At 35.0% G+C, this 18,271-nt stretch overlaps 1 protein-coding gene across 6 annotated transcripts in view; it reads right to left on the bottom strand.

Moving 5' to 3' along the window:
- The window catches only part of PHF14 (PHD finger protein 14), a 168,092-nt gene that overhangs the window by 83,419 nt on the left and 66,402 nt on the right, over window positions 1-18,271 (bottom strand). For 5 of the 6 annotated variants that reach the window (XM_063324913.1, XM_063324914.1, XM_063324915.1 and 2 more), the window contains exons 15-16: window positions 15,090-15,140; window positions 14,799-14,920 (exon numbers count right to left, since the gene is read on the bottom strand). In XM_063324913.1, coding sequence (XP_063180983.1) covers window positions 14,799-14,920; window positions 15,090-15,140 — 173 coding nt within the window. Of the gene's footprint in view, window positions 1-7,116; window positions 7,184-14,798; window positions 14,921-15,089; window positions 15,141-18,271 lie in introns of those variants that run through there. The other variant, XM_063324917.1, reaches the window with a different exon arrangement.

Here is an 18,271-nt window from a genome sequence, read left to right as displayed (position 1 = left end):
CGTTGCTCAAAGAAGTAACCTTTTAAACTACAACTACAAACTATGACATGGTTTTCCCAAGACATGGATTTAATAAGCAAAACAACTGAAATACTTTCTCACCCTTAAGTAGTGTCCTGAATGACTCGCTATTCCCTATAGTGATCTACTGGAAGATGTTTCTTTTCTTAACAAACCAAATTTTGCCTGTTACACACAATAAAAGAATTTTATTTTTTTTATAAATAGTTTACTTTTATGGATAATTATGCTTCTTCCCCCACCACTCAGCACTGGTGAAACCGCATCTGGAGCACTGTGTCCAATTCTGGGCTCCCCAGCACAAAAAAGATAATGGAGTTACTGGAGTGAGTCCAGCAAAGGGAGCACAAAGCTGGTTAAGGGACTGGAGAATCTGTCGTACAAGGAGAGGCTGAGAGGGCTGGGATTATTTAGTCTAGAGAAGGCTCAGTGGAAATCTTCTCAGTGTGTATAAATACCTGATGGGGGGGAGAAACAGAGCCAGACTTAGTGGTGCCCAGTGAAAGGGCAAGAGGCAACAGGCAAAAACTGAAATAAAGGAATTCTTTTTCAACATAAGAATCTTTTTTTAATGTCAGGAGGGACAAACAATAGAAAAAGCTGCCCACTGAGGCTGTGAAGACTCCATCCTTGGAGATATTCAAAACCCAGACGCTGCCCTGAGTGACACGCTCTATCTGACCTTGTTTTGAGTAAGGGGGCTGGGGACCAGACCAGCTCTAGAGACCTCTTCCAATCTCAACCATTTGGTGATTCTGCTTTTAATAAAAGCAGAAATGGTTTAGACAAGCCTTTCAGAATTAAAGAAAATTAAAGTCCTGCAGTTTACTTATTGTTCTTTAATGTGAAGAACTAAGATTACCACTGGAGTTTTAAAAGCCTGCTGGTTTTCTTATCTCTTTTTCACAGGAAGTGTTATTAAAAGAACTGTCAGTAGGTACCAGCAGATGATAGGCTGTTTTTATGTAAATTTAAACAATTTTTACTAAGACTGGTTAACAAAGTAACACTTTTTTTTTTCCCTTTTCATCCGCTCTGCATTTTAAGATACTAAACTGCTGCTTTCCCACTTTTTACATACCAGTAGTTGCACAATCTCTCCAAAACGGAGAAAAGCTTCAATTAAATATTACTGGATTGATTCACATCACACAATTGGACTACTAAAACTGGCACTATTGATTTTACTCTTGCAAACCTAAAATCTTAACAGACATTACATTTGCTTTCAAAAAAGGACGTTTTCAGTATTTTTTCCTCAAGTGCTTTTCTTAACATCCCTCCACAGACTCATACGTTTGGCAGTAACAAATAGTCTTCATCAAGCCGGAAAAATCTAAAAGTTGCTCTCTTTTCCTGTGATTTATTACAAAATGGTCTTCAATACCGAAGCAAACAGCTTTATAAATAAGGTTATCCCTGCCACAATCTCTCACGCTGTTACTGAATCCTGTTTGTTGCTCTTTCTGAACACCTTCAAAAACCAACTATTCTTTTTCAGTGCTGATTTTTTGTCACATTTTGTACCATCTGCAAATAAGTCCATCTTTCTCCTTCTCAATTTCTGCATCATCAAATGGTAATGCAAAATATACACTGTCAGGAAGTTACGTCCACATCAGTTTCTAGACTGGATTCCTTCTAGTCTCCATGTGACATTTCAGATCCTTGTTCACTACTTTGAGGTTTACAGAATTTGCAAGCTGATCTCTCCTCTATCCATTACTCACTCACATTCCTCTCTGCCTACTTACCCCTTCTTTTGTCTCATTTTCTTTTCTCAGTTTCCCGGAAGCTCCCTCTTGAGCAGCATTTCCGTATTTTCACCTTTTTCTCAAAATACCTTAAAAATATTATCAATTTAGAGATCCCAAATGTCTCAAAAACAGTTGATGTTCTCAAATTGCTCTGGACTTGCACAGATCCTTGCTGATTAAATCAGCTAAGTATTCGGTTGCACCTACTCAATGTCTACTTTGGTAAGCATTTCTAATAAAACACACTTCCAGAAAATTCTTCCACACACCTCGTCAGGCAGTCTGAGTTTCTATACACAAGTTAAAGGACAGCCAATACAGAAATGCGTATAGACTCCATCACCTCAAAAACGGCCCTACGAAGGAAATGACAGTCAAATTCACAACTTCAATGGACTTCATGATTTCATAAAGACAGAGCTTAAAGACTAATTTTTTTTATTTATTTATCTGAATTGCCTTTCACCAGGCATTAACCGCAAGTCTGTGCTCGCACTTCGTTGTGCTAATCAGTGTGCTCTCTCTTAGATGCGAAAATGCAGGCAGCAGTCTCATCCATTCTCTTTTATGTTTTGTTTGGCTGGATTGCTGAGCAGAGATGCAAATACTTAAATAAGCAGTCCATATCACAAGGTCCAAAGAAACTTCCATTTCGAGGCCTGGGAAGGCTTAATACAGGCATACTTATAGAATAGAAGATTTAACTTCTCTCCTCTGTTTCCTTAGGTAGCAACATCAGCACCAGGCATAATTTGTCTCTGACTTTTAGTAACAAGAACACTTTAGAAAAGTCTTCAATTTTATGAGATTTTTAAACCCAAGGATAAACCTTGGCTGCAGTTTACACTGAAGTGCGCACTTTTATTCGTACAGTATTTTCTTACCAAATTATAATCAAGTTTCTGCTATGCAATTTTGGTGCTGCTATTGCTAACTTTTATTGCTGTATTAAATTGTTAGCAAACAGCTAAAGGCTGCCAAAACAATTTCATTGCATCTATTTCATCTTTAATAGCCTTTTGTAAGAAACAGCTCGGAAATTACTGTTTATGTATTATGGTCAAATAAATGTCAACAAATTGTATCGTTCAGGTTACTGCCATCATGATTTTTAAAATTATTTTAGCTTTTATTAGAACATTATTTTTTAGAATTTACTAAGCTAGCTATCAGCCCACTGCTATCATTGAATTATACTTGTATTTACTTCTATCTACTCAAGCTAAAACTGGGTGATACTTCAACTTTTAAGTATCAGTATTGTATTCACCTTCGGCTATCACTACTATTTCAGCTTCCTCTCAAAAACACAATTCATCAAGACTGTTTTAGCAGAGGTGGGATGCTGAAGCTCTCAAAATCCTGAAGGTGCTATCAGATGCCACACAGCTTTCCTACAAAACATGCTACCCTCAAATCCCAATTGTACACATTAGCTTTCAGGCAAAATAGGGAGTGAGTTGTCTGTGTTTACTTGTAGCTACCAATATTTAAATTACATATGTGATTTTGGTTTTAAATTTCAATTGAACAAACTGAGGTTCTCTGCCCAGAACTTACAATTATTTTGAATTTGTCAAAGCCAGCAAGTCTTCTTGGCCAACCAGTAAATAATGTGACAACAAACGTGTTCCAACATATATTTTCTCTCAAGTAAGTTACTGTACAACATAAACTCTATGTTTATTTCCAGTGATTCCAAACTAAAATATTTTATTCATATTTAGATGCCCCCTCAGGGAAACATAATGACTTACAATGACTGCAACCGTCACCCAACACATTAAAACTGGAAGGGAGAGGGATAAAATAAATGAGGTGCCAAGAAAACTTCATACATCCTTAAGAAAACAAAAGCAAAAGCTGTGTTTTTCAAAGATAAAATTGTATACTGTGCTAGAAACAAGCAAGGCTTTTCATCAGTTCTGAAACAGGAAATCGAAAGCTGCCAAAGGATGCATGAACCACACTTTAGACAAGTAATTTTTCTGTCCAACCATTCTTACATGTATTACTTTAGATGCAGACAAGCTCCTGTACGACATCAATGGGGAGCAGCTTTCTGTTTTCTCACTCCATAAAAATTTATCCTTTTCCAAGTGACAAGTGCTGACCTTTCAATGTACTATGTCTGCTCATGCTTTGCTCCCTTCTACAATCATTTCTAGTAATATACATCAAAAATGACAAGCAGAAATAAGTGTACTACGTGCGCTGTGCTGTATAGCTGATGTGTAAGGTCTGTGTGATTGCTAATTAGAAAGGACGCTTTACTGAATTATCATACTTGGTATGCAATTACTGCAAAGCAACAACGTAAACTAGCCTTACAGGATGAGGTGCTCAGTATTGATGCTGGTGATACATACATTTGCCTTCCCCCAAAACCAGTAAAATACAATGTCAGAAATAATGTACATCTTAGCATGGCTTTGTTTTTGCCTTTAAAAGAGAATAGAGATTTCTGTAATAGAATTCAAATGCTTGGCCACCCTTCCTCTACTTTCCTAACCTAACTTTTGTTTCTTTTTAATAAGAAAAGGGAAAGTCAGCAAAACAAAATGTCACCATTAAATCATTTCACAGCATTTTGTGTCAGAAATGTAATGGAAAATGTGCACATCATGGGAAAGGTTACTGTTCTTCCAGAACATCTTTTCACTTGGTTCAGGGCTCATCCCTCTACATAACTGTGCAGGCACTACTGATGGTTGTTCTCCCTGGGCTTAATTTGGCAGTTGAAGGATTGTGGCATTTTCAGGAAACCACAGTGCAGTGATTTTAGTGGTTATCCAGCTGAAAGTGATGCTATGATTTAGAATAATTACTCTGTTTATGTGCAATGGTAAAAGTCAGTTACTATACCACATTCCAATGTCAGCTTATACTTTACTGCATATTTCCCTAATACGGCATCACATCAGATCTCAACGTCAGAATTTGAGGGATTTATTGTTCCTGTTCCTCAACAGTAAGTACACATGCAATACAATAGCATTACAATACTTAGTTTAATTGACAATTCGGCAGGCCGGAAGGGGGTGGAAATGAGTGGAAGAAAAAATAATCAGTTCAGCCAGTTAATCAAAGAACTGCAAATTAATTTATGCTTGACCTTTGCATTGTTACAACCAGTTATATGAAAAAGGGAACAGACACATATTAGTCTCTGACAAAAGCTTTTAGATAATTCCTGAAGAAAATACAAGCATTTTTTCTTGCGTATCTTTTCCACAGCCTTTCTTGTAAAACCGAAGTAAAGTTACTGGGCCTTCCTCACGATGAAGTCAGAGACAGACTTAAAAATTTAACTGTAACCTTATTCAAGACAACATGGCAAAATTCTTAAATTGCATTTTTCTCGTGAAAATGAGAAACATATAATTCTATTTTACATATGAATATGAAAAACATACAATTCTATTTTGCAAATTCCTATGATTTGCCTACAGAAAAGAAATTACTTCAGTCCAGATTATTCAATCTGTAATTTCAATGGCCACACCAATAGGGAACGAAAGTAAGACAAGTGACAGTAGACAAAATGAAAAATCTAGTGGAAATCAAAATATGATGTGGGTGGGGGTCGATCTCTTCTCCCAAGTAACAAGCAATAGGACAAGAAGAAATGGCCTCAAGTTGTGTCAGGGGAGGTTTCGATTGGATATTAGGAAAAACTTCTTCCCTGAAAGGGTTATCAAGCATTGGAATAGGCTGACCAGGGACATGGTGGAATCGCCATCCCTGGAGGTATTTGAAGACGTGTAGATGTGGTGCTTAGGGACGTGGTTTAGTGGTGGCTTTGGCAGTGTTAGGTTGATGGTTGGACTCAATGATCTTAAAGGTCCCTTCCAAGCTAGACGATCCTATGATCCTATTTAGATGTTACTATATGCAAATTATTTCAGCTACATCAAAACAAAGTTCAATAATAAAACCAAATTTATCCTTTAACATATGCTGCAAAAAAAGCCATCTTTACCAACCATATCATAACCCTGAAGAGGCATTATGACAAGAGCTTTTTTTTTTCATTTATTATTGTTTATGTTTTTAGAAGTATGTTTTCCAGTAAGTAGCTCTGAAATATCTTAGGCTATAGGACTATTAATCTAAAAAGAACAGTAATATCCCATATCCTCGTAGGTTATCTACAGCCTCTCAGGTAATAATACCATATGGAAAATTCTTAATTTAGATCCAGATGAGCAACCAATTGCATGCAACTTTGCTCTATTGATTTATTAATCAGAACTTGTGCTATATGCCATTTTAATCATGTGCAGAATCACCATGGTCAACGCTGCGAAGAGTGACTCAAAATCCTTAAGCTCCCTGTATCTCAAACTGCTTTTCATGTCTGGGTTTCTTTGGTAGCGTAAAACATACTCTCACATTACTCCAAGATAAAATTTGTTTCAAATAGTGTAAATGAAGTTTTACACCCAAACCTCAGGCCTCCTACTATCAAAACCCCACATAGCTTAACTAAAAACAGATCATAGACTTGTAACAGTATTGGGCAGTAGTAACACAGTCAGAAAAAAATATGTGTGTAACAGTAATAATCACTATTTTGCATATTAAGATTTCTTACTCAAATAGTCTATAATTTACATTACAGTTCTGTCGACAGAGATTTACTTGAAAAAAAACTGACTGGTGCTCACTTGACACTAATTGTGACAAGTCAAAACTGATGCTGCAACACAGCATTTAAATGGTTATTGTCTCCTGCTGTGGTCTTCCACCGCATGATTTTAATACATAAACATTAATGTTCTCAGGTTACAAATTTCATAAGTATAAATTTCAGTTTCATGGCGTCTGTCGCAATGGCTCAGCTTAACGATGCAAAACAACTGAACTGATAAAGAATTTGACATTTGTTTCCTGAGCACCCTATACTATGAAATACTTTGATTTGTTAACCTTGCTGCACTGAAAGTGACTGAAGCCGTTTGGCCAGAGCGATGGAGTATCTGACACATTCAAATGCCAACTGAATTGAATTATATGCTGCAAGTCTGATGCTGTAAGAAAAGATTCTTAAGAATGCCCACCAAAATAAGAAGGTACTGACCCCATCAAGATAGATATTTTTGCAGCCGTAACCTATTACTGGTAACCAGACTGGGAGAGAACTTGATATATCATCAGCCTCCCCTCTGCCATCACAGGTAACGTGATTACACATTACCTGTATCTTGCTTCGTTAAAGTAATTTTAACCTTCTGAAGAGGCACCTCACTCAATGACCACTTTATCTAAAGAACTCACTCATTACTTACAGCAAAGATAATTAGGACATCCTCAGCATTGCATTTTTCCATTTTATAAATTCTTTCGAATCCTAGGAGGTATAGAAGATAAAAAGGTGCAACAGTCTCTGATGCATGTATTTCCTAAGGCAACCAGAAAAATAATATATAAATCCCAAAATACATAGCTGTTTTGGGAACAGATGACAACTGCCAAATATAGTTTCAAGCCATAATGTTCAAATCCATGATTGCAGCACAGACTTGATCAAGCAGTTGTAACTGAAGGAGAGAGAAGGATAACTATATTTTTAAAAACTCACTGATCAAAAAAGGTAAAATACTACTTGTTAGTAGAAAACAAAGTAACCCTGTAGAAAAACTGCATGAAACTCTAATTTACAAGTGGTTATCTTGTTACATACTTCTAAAGTTAATGACACTGGTACACAAGCTTTTTGGATCATCAGGCTTTAAATATCAATACTAAGAACTTCTGACAATTAAACACCTGAACCAAACTGTACCCGAAGAGTTCATAAACTTCTATTCACAAAGGTTCTACAGATTAAAGCTCGGTGTACAAGAGCTTGGGAATCATTGCTCTACAACTGTTAAAAGATCTAATGTTAAACTTCATGGAGGTTTGACTGACAGATCACCAAACAATCCAGGAAATAACCAAAAGAAAAACATTCGGGGGGTGCACACACATATTTCTACCCCTCCTCCCCCCGATCATCAGGTAAGAGGAATACTAATAAACCTTGCCAAATATCAAAATAATACTCCAACAGGGTTTTAGACCTTTCATAACACTGAAAATAGACAAACATGTATTTTTCCTCTGTTCTAGACACTTAAAAAAATTACACTTCTTCACCATGTTTTAACAGAAAATGCCATTAAATACCAAAAACTGGGAAATTCACAGAAATCCTACCTTCTTCCTGAGGGAAAAATAAATAAATCACCCTTTGCTGTATGAACACTTGATCAGAAAGCACAGGTAGGCAGAATAACCTTTCATCCAGCTTTGCTCTCTTCAAAATGAAGGCTCGATGCTAAGCTTTACAGAAAAATAACTTTAGATGGCCTTGTATATGTTTCCCAACACGGCTGTCCCAGTTCTGGTAATGCAGAATTGAATGGAAAGTCTTCTAATCATGGCAATATCTCCAAATTTTCAGTTTTGCGTCACTCCTACAGAGACTACCTCTAAGTTTAGTTCCTTCAAGAACCAAGCCAGAGATGGAACACAAAATCAGTATCCAAAGACATGAACTATTCTTTAAGTGGCTTAAATTTCCTTAAGAGTTAACCAGTAAAACAATCAGAGGAAAAAATAATCTGGGCTTCAATTCAGATTCTGCTGTCTCATTTCAGGAAAATAACAGACAAATGTACTAAAGAAATCCTTTAGGTACCAAGGAAATTGACACCGAAAAATTCAAGAGTCTGCCATGGACTTTTTGCAATACAATTTCAAATGTTCCAGGCATGTTTAGCTTTAGGCAGCCAGGTAGCCCAAATGTAAACCTGCCTAGCCCTCTGCTTCTAGAAAAGTCCTGAATGACAGCAGTATGACTCTTGCTACCAAACCTATGTCTGACTTTTAGGTACTTGGCAAGAGAGCTCCACAGTGCCTACAGGGTTTTTTTGATGCCTGCCCTAGCACACGAATTTACTGAAAATGAAAAAATCTGTGGGATTTTACAGTAAAATGCAATGCAGCTTAGGTAATTCAGTTTGAATAAAGTCCTCCGTGAACAAAAATGTGCACGTGTCATTATATGTATTATCCTGCTATCTAGCATAAAAAGAAATACTTTTTAAAAGGGATTAAAATGAGGTAAATGACAGAAAAAATGATCTAACGGGTAACTTAAGCAATAAGAAAAGTTAACATGCAGAATTAATCCCTCCAAATCATATAGCAGAAATAAACTACACAACCAAATGTTAAGTTTTCTTTCATTCAAGTAGTTCATTCCAATAAAATAATGCATTTGTAATCCTCTGTAAAACGTAAGATTGTTGCAAATCGTGGTTGAATTAACTAACATTTTCCTTGTGATTAATCTCTACATTAGCAGCCTTAAACTTCTAAAACTACTGTAAATCATAGGCTTTCAATTACTATGATGGATTGTAATTTTGTTGCAGTGCATTTAAAGTAATCAGTAATTTATGTGCTTGTTCTGGAATAAACTTCAGCTCGTGCAGAGCTTCAAAACTACCAGCTAAAAGATAAGGAAGAAATCCTTAACTTGAAAGCTGGAAAGCCCTTCTGCATGGAAACGTAAGAAACCAAAGAAAAAAAAAACCATACAAGACAAATGCAATTAAGGAAATATGACAAGTAAATTTCAGAGAGAAAATTTCCAGAGCATTCTGAAGAGCCTGTCTAGAACATCCTTTCTGTCAAACACAGAATTGAAGTAGATCACTTTGTCCAGCTAAAGACTCAGTCCTTTATACAGTATGAATTATTATCCTAAATTTGATACATACATTTGTAGCAGCAGAATTACAGGTGTTACAGACATTTTAAAGATTTTCAGTTATAGTATGATTTGATGACTCAAAGTTACGACAAACCTTATAGTCAATTGTACTTCAGAGTTTTTTTCTTTAGTAAATACAGCACTGCATATGTTTTCTTCTTTCTCCCTTCCTGCTCCTCACCTTCCCCTTTCAGATCTGCCTTAACACAGTGACTGCACACGCAGAACATTACACTTGCTTGAAATGTGAGACTTAGAATATTGGGAAAAATAAATACTTTCACAATTGCTTATTTCCTAGTAAACATCTGCATTAAAAATAAAAACTACATGCATGCTTAATAATTTCCTTTGCAGCTTTACACTTTTTGAATAGTTTATAACCAGCATTCAAAACTATGTTTTCAAAAAATTCTATTCTATATTCTTGCAAATACATGACCTTAGCCTATTTTATCCTCTCTGTAATGCTGAAGTAATAATTTTGTCTCAGTTGCTGCAAATCAAACAAAATGGAAAATTCTAACTTAACTGACAATAAAGCATAAAAATTCAATACAAAAACCTATAAAAGAATGTATTACTATATGCTTGCTCTAAATTGTGGGATGAAGAAATCTAATGTTTTTTAGGGATTTCTTTAACCTGGTCAAATATGATTTTGCCCCATACATAAACGATATTCTAATTTTACTCTGCTTTTCTCAAATCTAGTACTGAGATATCAATTTTATCTAATGCACTATATTCCTAAATATTACCCAACCACATCGTAAAGCCAACAACTGAAGCTAGAATATTATTTTGTTGAATAGCAACAGTTGAGAGATGGATTATTTTCTGAGCAGAGGCCACTTTTTTAGAAGTGAAGTCATTCAGAAGTCTTCCCTTGGAAGCTTTTAAACTAGACTAGCTAGAGGAGTCTTCTTTAAAGAATATATTAAATACACAATTCATCTTAATTTTTTCTTTTACCAAAACAGAACAGACGGTAATACTGTGCAAGAAGCACTTTGTGTGTACAGTGGTATGATCACTTACTTACTCTGGAGTATGGTGCAAGATGGAGGACAAGCTTTATCTATCACGTATTGAGCAACATGAAATATACTTCCATATCCATGTTTCTACTAAATATGGTTAAGTTCTATAGGGAGATATTACAGAGCTATTTTTAAAGATTTGCATTAGTGAGTTATGGCCTCAGAAAAAAAAGGAGATAGTTATGAATTTATGAATCAAACAATTCCTTTGCAAGATCTATCACTCTAAGTGATTCATGCAAGACTATAATAAAACACTCGGGAAACCTATTAAATGTGTGAACTATATGCAACTTTAAAAGATTCACAAAGTGAAACAAATGAAAAGCATTACTACATAAATGTTTTCTAAACCAAACAGTTGAGGTCACCTTAAAAATAAGTATATCCTTTAAAATTATTTTTTAAGTTTGTAGAAAGACAATTTCACATCAAGCTTTAGAAACTCACATATTTCAAAATATGTCTTAAATTTCAAGTAAATATTTTCAATATTTGGTTACTCCTTAAGATTGAACAGTATATTGTTATAGGTACCTCTGGTTTCGCGATACTTTAGTTTCAAGCGCACATTGTAACTCCTTTCACTGAACTCTTACCTCTTTGAAAAAGTGCTGTGTCTCCACGCTTTACATCAAACCTATCTGCGTCAAATATAAAATATTAAAAACCTGCCATATTTTACTACTATTCCTCTCAAAACTCAATTACTGTTCATTTGAGTAAAAAGATATTCAGAATCCACACTTTTCTCTAATTACAGATAGGGCTTCCTTACTGTCATTTATAATGTTACAGATCAGACTTTGCCTCGTTTGAGTAAATGTTTCCAATTAACTTTCCACTGTTGGACTAATCTTGTAAATCTTGACTGTGCCACTCACTAATCTTGTAAAAGGTAAAAATGGCAGAAGTATTTACTTCAGTAAAACTTACACAGATGTATATAAAAGAATACATAAAATAAAATTAATTGTAAATTCTAAAAAAAAAAAAAAAATCAATAAAAATAAGTGTATCACAGAAGGATCACAAAACTGATCCTTTTTTGTGGACAAAACCTAAACTTTTGGTTCTAGTGCATGCTACTATACTGAAACAGTCTATCTATAGAAATAGAATCTGACATCAGTGATTAAAAAAGCACTGTCTTGGCCTGTCTATAGTATACACATATGGCAACTATCAGCACATATAAAAGTAGGGAACAAGTCAATATGTTTTAGACAAAAGCTAATAATTAAAGATATTCTCACTTTAATCACTTTTTTTGGTACAAAACTATCGTCACTAAGGCAAATCAGCCAATTAATGAACCATTATAATTTATCAGAATGAAACGTGCTTTTTTAGGAAGAATTTTAAATCCTTTCACAGGCAATTATTTAAAGAGTTTAAACCATATGAACAACGGATTAAGTAAAGATATTGCACATATAACAAATAATCCCTCAGCAATCCAATGCTGCAGACAAGCACCTAAAATGGAGATTAAAAAACCTGAACCTCCATCAGTCAAATGGTAACAACTGGTTAAATAATTTAATATTTTTTTATTCCAGATTCAATACTAAATACTCTGCTCCGGTCTTTGAAGTAAGACATAATTGGTTATCTTCCTCTAATCCTTACCCAGTTTGCCACCCCAAAGTCAGAGCGCCACAAAAATTTTAGAAAAATCTACAATTATTAAAAGCAGATTGTTCAAGAGTCACGTAACCAACCCTGTTTGCAGTAACACGCAGCAGGAAAAGTTAGATGTCCCACTAAGATTATTCCTTAAATCTGCAGTTTCAGCAGTTGCATATTTCCATTTAACTTAGCGATCACCTTTCACATTCAGAAAAAACTTCCCTATAACCTCCCTCCCCACAAACCTCCCTTTTCTTAGTTGCAGACTGGGTAGGAAAGGGTGAGAATAAAATCCAGTAATTACAAAACATTTGTTGAGTGAAAAGCACGGATGATGACAAACATCACTAGTTTTCTGGGAAAGTTTTGGCTTTAATAACAGACAGTGCCAAGTGAAATGGATACTGAAAAAATACTTTTGTTTTCCTTCCTAAACTTCTCTTCCTTACAAGGAACCTTCCCAATGTGCATTTAAAATAACACTCTATTTCTACTACCAGAAAGGAGTCCTGCGTAATGGTACAGGCAGGAGAAAAAAAGCAGGGCAGGTAGGTCGCTTCTCTTACTTTGTGACAACATAAGAGACAAAAGGATTCTGAAAACTTTCTCTGCCTTAGCAACGCTCTGTGGCTCGCTCCCCCCCACGGCTTTGGCTGCATAGCACGAAGGCTATCAGGTAGCTATGATCTTATTACAGTCCCTGAATTTACTCTCATCCAAAAAATACAGCTTTAAGAACCAAAAAAAAAAACCACTAAAAGAACGAAGTCTACTGAATACTTTACCATAATTTGATAATTTGGTAATTATCAAAAATAAGCCTCCACAGCACTTCAGAAGCAGCGGTCGCCTAACCTGGATAAAATTGCAGCTATTTATAGGAATTACCTGAAGAACAGCAAGTTTTAAATATGTAATCTCTTTTAAAAACTAACAGGAAAATATTTTTCCGAGTATTATGAAAACAGCATTAGAACATAAGAGTCTCTCTTTGTCCTCCCATGCAGGATTACTATTCTGTTTCCAATTCTAATTATGAGGACGGTTCATGAGAGAATTTGTTGGGTTTTGGCATGTAGTATGCTTATTTTTGGCCCATCTAAATTACGACTAAAATTTTTTCATGTAGTCAACAAGACGTACCACTAATTTTCTACCATATTTTTAACTGCAGCTTAAATATACAGTTCTTCACCACATTTCTTCATCTTGTACTTTATGTCTTCAAATGTGGTATTTAACACTTCTGACAAAGCCTGGAGAACTAATTAACTGCCTTTTTTGCAGTAAAGCACAGTACACGGATTCCTTCCCATAACAAAATGGTCTTCCTGCATCTTTTATTTCTTGCAAACAACAGGGCTGAAGGAAGCCCTTCATCTTATCGTGGGCAGTTAACCGTCGCCATCAGTTCTCATCAGTATAACTGTATCAGCAATCACTAGGCAGGATCTAGGAGGACCTAGCAGTAGGAGCTTGCCTATGTATGAGCGAGCCACAGACAACTCTGCCTCCAATCTGGAAATAAAAACACAAACTGGCACACAACCCTTGAAATTGTATCAACTTCTACCGTAAATCATATGCTGTAACTGATACTAAAATCAGCTATTCTGAGTACAAGACATCTGCACATCCTGATTCTAAAGCTGTGTGTTGCTTGCATATATCGTTGATTCTGGCTTTTCTCCTAACCGATTCCTTGAAATTAATTAAAAGACGTGTTTTGCAATAATCCTTCCAGTTAAAAACGACGATTATATCTGAGCTAAAGTGGAGATCTTGTCCAGAAAAATCTAGTGGAATCATACAGAACTTAAATACAACACCACTCTTCATCTGAACTTATTATGCAATCATTTTAATGAAAGCTCAGTAGATTCAATTAAAATCCACTTTCTGGTTGCTAAGCTCCATTATTACTCTTTCAAGAATTATAAGCAGTTTCTACAGCATCGCAAAGAGGCCACAATGCCAGCTATAAACTCAAAATCAGCAGTAGTTGTGGTCAACAGCAGCTATTCAATGGCACCTATTCTACACTTTAATTAGATTTCTGCACCTACTAAAACACCACTCAACAGATACTTTTTTTCACTTGTTTCAGTAAGAAATATTATCGAACTCCTTCATGATCTGCATTAATGGAGGTAGCATTAATACATTTTTAAAAACATAAATTCCTCATAATCCACGTTTCTGCTCATAAAATTGTTAATGATGCTAATTTAATTACTTTTAGGATGCTCCTGTAGCTTTAATATCATTAAATTGCTGGTTTGTTTATCTTTCTGACCTGCTCTAAAACACTGACAATTCAGCCTGACAAGAGAAAATTAATTCTCTTGTGTTAGAAAAACAGATTATCCTGGTTATTTACATCTTAATCCACAGTGTAAACGTGTTTGGCAGGTCAGTAAGTGAATCAAGTCAGTATTTCTGATGTAATGTTTCCCCTAAATAAATTTTTGTTTGGGTTGTGTTTTTTTTAAAGCACATTTGCTTTGTTATAATCACGATGGTGGAGTGGTGAAAATGAAACTTTAATTCCTCATAAGGTCAGAGCATCAAACCTACCTGACTAGATTTTCATTGTCTCCAGTCCCTTTGCAGGTGGCACATTCTGTCCTTAAATCCTCCGACTTGGGCTTCTTTTGTAGAACAGACTGTCGTTGTCTTCTTTCTCTGGGAATCCGTTCCTGTCATAGCAGAAGGCAAAAGAAAGGAATGGGGGGGGGAAAAGGAGGGAAGGAAAGCAAATATTTGCAATTATAGCACTGAAAGTAACACTACAGCCCAAAGTTTAATTTTTTTTTGTGAAACTGTTAGAAAAAAAACAAACAAGCAAACAAAACACTATATTCCAACCTCAGGTTTTTCTTCTTCGGGCACAAAGCTTCGTTTTCGTCCTCTAGTTCTCTAGAAGAAAATATATTTGAAATTCAATATTAGGTAACTGAATGTTTTTGCTATTTATCTATTATTCATAACAACAACAAAATAATTTAAAGCATTAACTACAGAACCAGTGCAAGACAACTACAATAACAGACGTTAGAACAACAGCTTCAGATTCCAGATATAAAGCTACAAAAGTAGGCAAAAAGTAAATATAAATGTGTTTGTTGACCTGAGCTTGTGGAGACTTATTCTAAATAAAATGGCTGCTAGAATTACAAATCTCTTATAGACTTTGCGCAAACTTCCCAATGCTAAAATGCATAATTTGAAAATTGATATGAACAGTACACGTCAGTAAATTTCTTGAGCCCCTGGAAGTGCTCTATTTGTAAGCCAAGTGATTGAATTAAAAAAAATCAAAATTAAAAAACTTAATCAAAACAGAAAATAATTCTTATAGCTTTTGAGGAATAAGCAAGAACTAAAGCTTTCAAACTGAAGTTTAATATAATGGGTATATATTAGATGCTCATGAAGCTATAGCATATACCAGCATATGACTGGTACATAATAGACGGAATGGGCAATACAAAAAGTGGAAATTATTTCAGTATTGCAGTTGGCCAAACTATCTAAATACTAGCAATGTCAAGGAAAATAGGTTTCCATGAACTGTAACAACAAACACCAAAGCTTTACAAGCAGCTCTGAGCAACTACATGCAACTCGCACCAGTCACTATGTTTTTATCGCTGAAACAGCAGCATTATAACCTGCTTGCATTAAATAACTGCCATAAGATGACAATATCACACTCTCTCCTCCTTGCTTAACAAGGAAAGAAAATTAGAAGGGACGCAGAAGGAAATGAAAAACATCGGAGACTATTCCGCTAACCCACAATGTCTGATACTTTGACACTAATAAAATCAATCAATCAATCAATAAACTTTGAAATGCTTCTTTTTCTGGGAGGAAATCATCATTTTAGGAAGCCATTTGTCATATGATGAAAAAACTGCCTACTTTGTGATTTCTTAAAACTTCTTTTAGTGTTTGTCTCAGAAAAAGTAAAAACCAGGTGATCAAAAAAATCTTAAGCCAGTTGAGAATCACAAGCAGCCAAATCTAACTCCGAAGAAGCTAGTAATACCATGTTTCTCCTGTCTGGGCTCCTCTTTGGAGGAGATTTATACTAGTTTCAAATTAAACTATTTTAAACTGTTTTACACATTTAAATATAATTACACTGCAAACAAACCTACCACTTCAACACATCTATCGCTTTCTACCTATGCAGATTTTGATCCACACATGTTAATAACACACTTTTTGGGGAGGTTTTTTTGGTTTTAGGCAAGAGTTAACTCTATAGTAGAAAGGAATGTAGCAGAATGGAAAACACTAGTATATTTTGTGCTTCTTTAGAACACTTCAATTACTATTGAGATTCTCTTTCACATTTCTATTTATAAAAAAATTGTAAAACCTTATCTATGTAATACATATCAATATTTACTATACATGTAACCATACAGTCATAATTGAGGTGCTCCACCTTCCACAAGCCGCACAGTAGATAACTAAATGTCCAAGTCTGGAAGGACTGATTTATTACAGGGAAGTGACTTTACCAGTGTAGTGTTAGAGGCATTCATGTAACATGGACTACATGTCAACTACATGTTACACAACCCAAGGTCACTGTAAATTAAAACTAGACAGAAAAAAATGTTCGATCGGACATCAGCATATTAACTGCCCGTTTTACGACTTTCAACCTCTGGCATTAGTCCTAAGAACACTCTCAAACTTTGACAATTTTAAGCCAGGTAGGCCCTGCTGAATGCAACTGTATAAAGATTAAAAAGAAGTAGGCATAAAGGTGTATGCCAATATACGGAGTGTTACGGTCCTCATTCTCCATGTTTAAGCAGCCAGAGACAATAACGCATGCTTTGTACAGTCAGAGTAATGCCATCTTGAAAACTGATATATAATTTGTAAATATAGGTAAAATTAAATTATTTTTCACTCTAAATGGAAAGGATTACAAGTTAACATTTTAAGAATACTAAAAGTTTAATATTTTAAGAAGTTATGGATCCTAACTAAACTTGAGCAAAATGGAGACATAAGACATAAATAATTTAGTCACCTTTGTCAAGAAAATGTTGGTTTTCATCTGTCTGCTATATAATGTGTGATGTATATTGCAAGGAATGTCACATTAAATTATACTTGCATTATGCTTCCATTAGATTTCTAAACCTTCAAACACACTTGAATCTGTTTGACAATCACTAGAAAACAAACATTAAAATCAACACCTTTGACATACACATTTGTAGGATATTTTATATGCTTTTAAAGTAACAGAATTTTACATTAATGTTTTCACAAACTGATTTCCACACTTAAACATATCTGCAATGCTAACTTCTGCTCAGAATACTATTGCAACATTCACAATGGAAAACAACATCAAATTCACAACTGAAAATTGAATATTCTGTGATTTTCAACAATAGTCTTCTACTGATTAGGCATTTGTAATTTTACATGTTTTCACTAAAATTACTTTACAGGTTCACAGAAAAGAATCAGATAAACCTGGATTACTTTATCCAGTATTTTTCATTGCTGTTTGCCTCAAAGTACCGTATTTGCATTTTAAAATGCATTGAATAATTTTTGTCATTAGGGGGCTCAGAATCAGAACATCAGAGATTATAAACATCAAATATTAGAGATGCATGTATTTGCCATAAACAATTTAAAATTTAAGATTTCTTATAAAAGAAAAGCTTAAAGGAACGGTGTTATTATATATGCACAATAGTAAATACTACAACTGAGCAAAACTTGTTCATATTCAGAACTTATTTGGAAACAGACATGTTAATGTAGTGTAAGATGCATATAAAGGCAGTGATTTTTTGACCAAAACACCTGGAAATTCAATACTATAGAGATACCATCAGTTTAGGACTTCTCTATATCATAAAACAGAGGAAGCCAGTTTTGTGAAATCCATCCCTACCTTTCCAAAGTGCTCAAACAGTAAGGAAAGCAAAAACTCATGTTATCAGCACCCATGAAAAATCCCCATTAACGCCAGTGCTGTCCCAGCAGGTTTTTTGTTTCTC

The sequence above is a fragment of the Chroicocephalus ridibundus genome, chromosome 2 (assembly GCF_963924245.1).
Source record: "Chroicocephalus ridibundus chromosome 2, bChrRid1.1, whole genome shotgun sequence".
In the NCBI taxonomy this organism is placed as follows: domain Eukaryota; kingdom Metazoa; phylum Chordata; class Aves; order Charadriiformes; family Laridae; genus Chroicocephalus; species Chroicocephalus ridibundus.
This window is presented reverse-complemented; position numbering and strand designations above follow the sequence as displayed.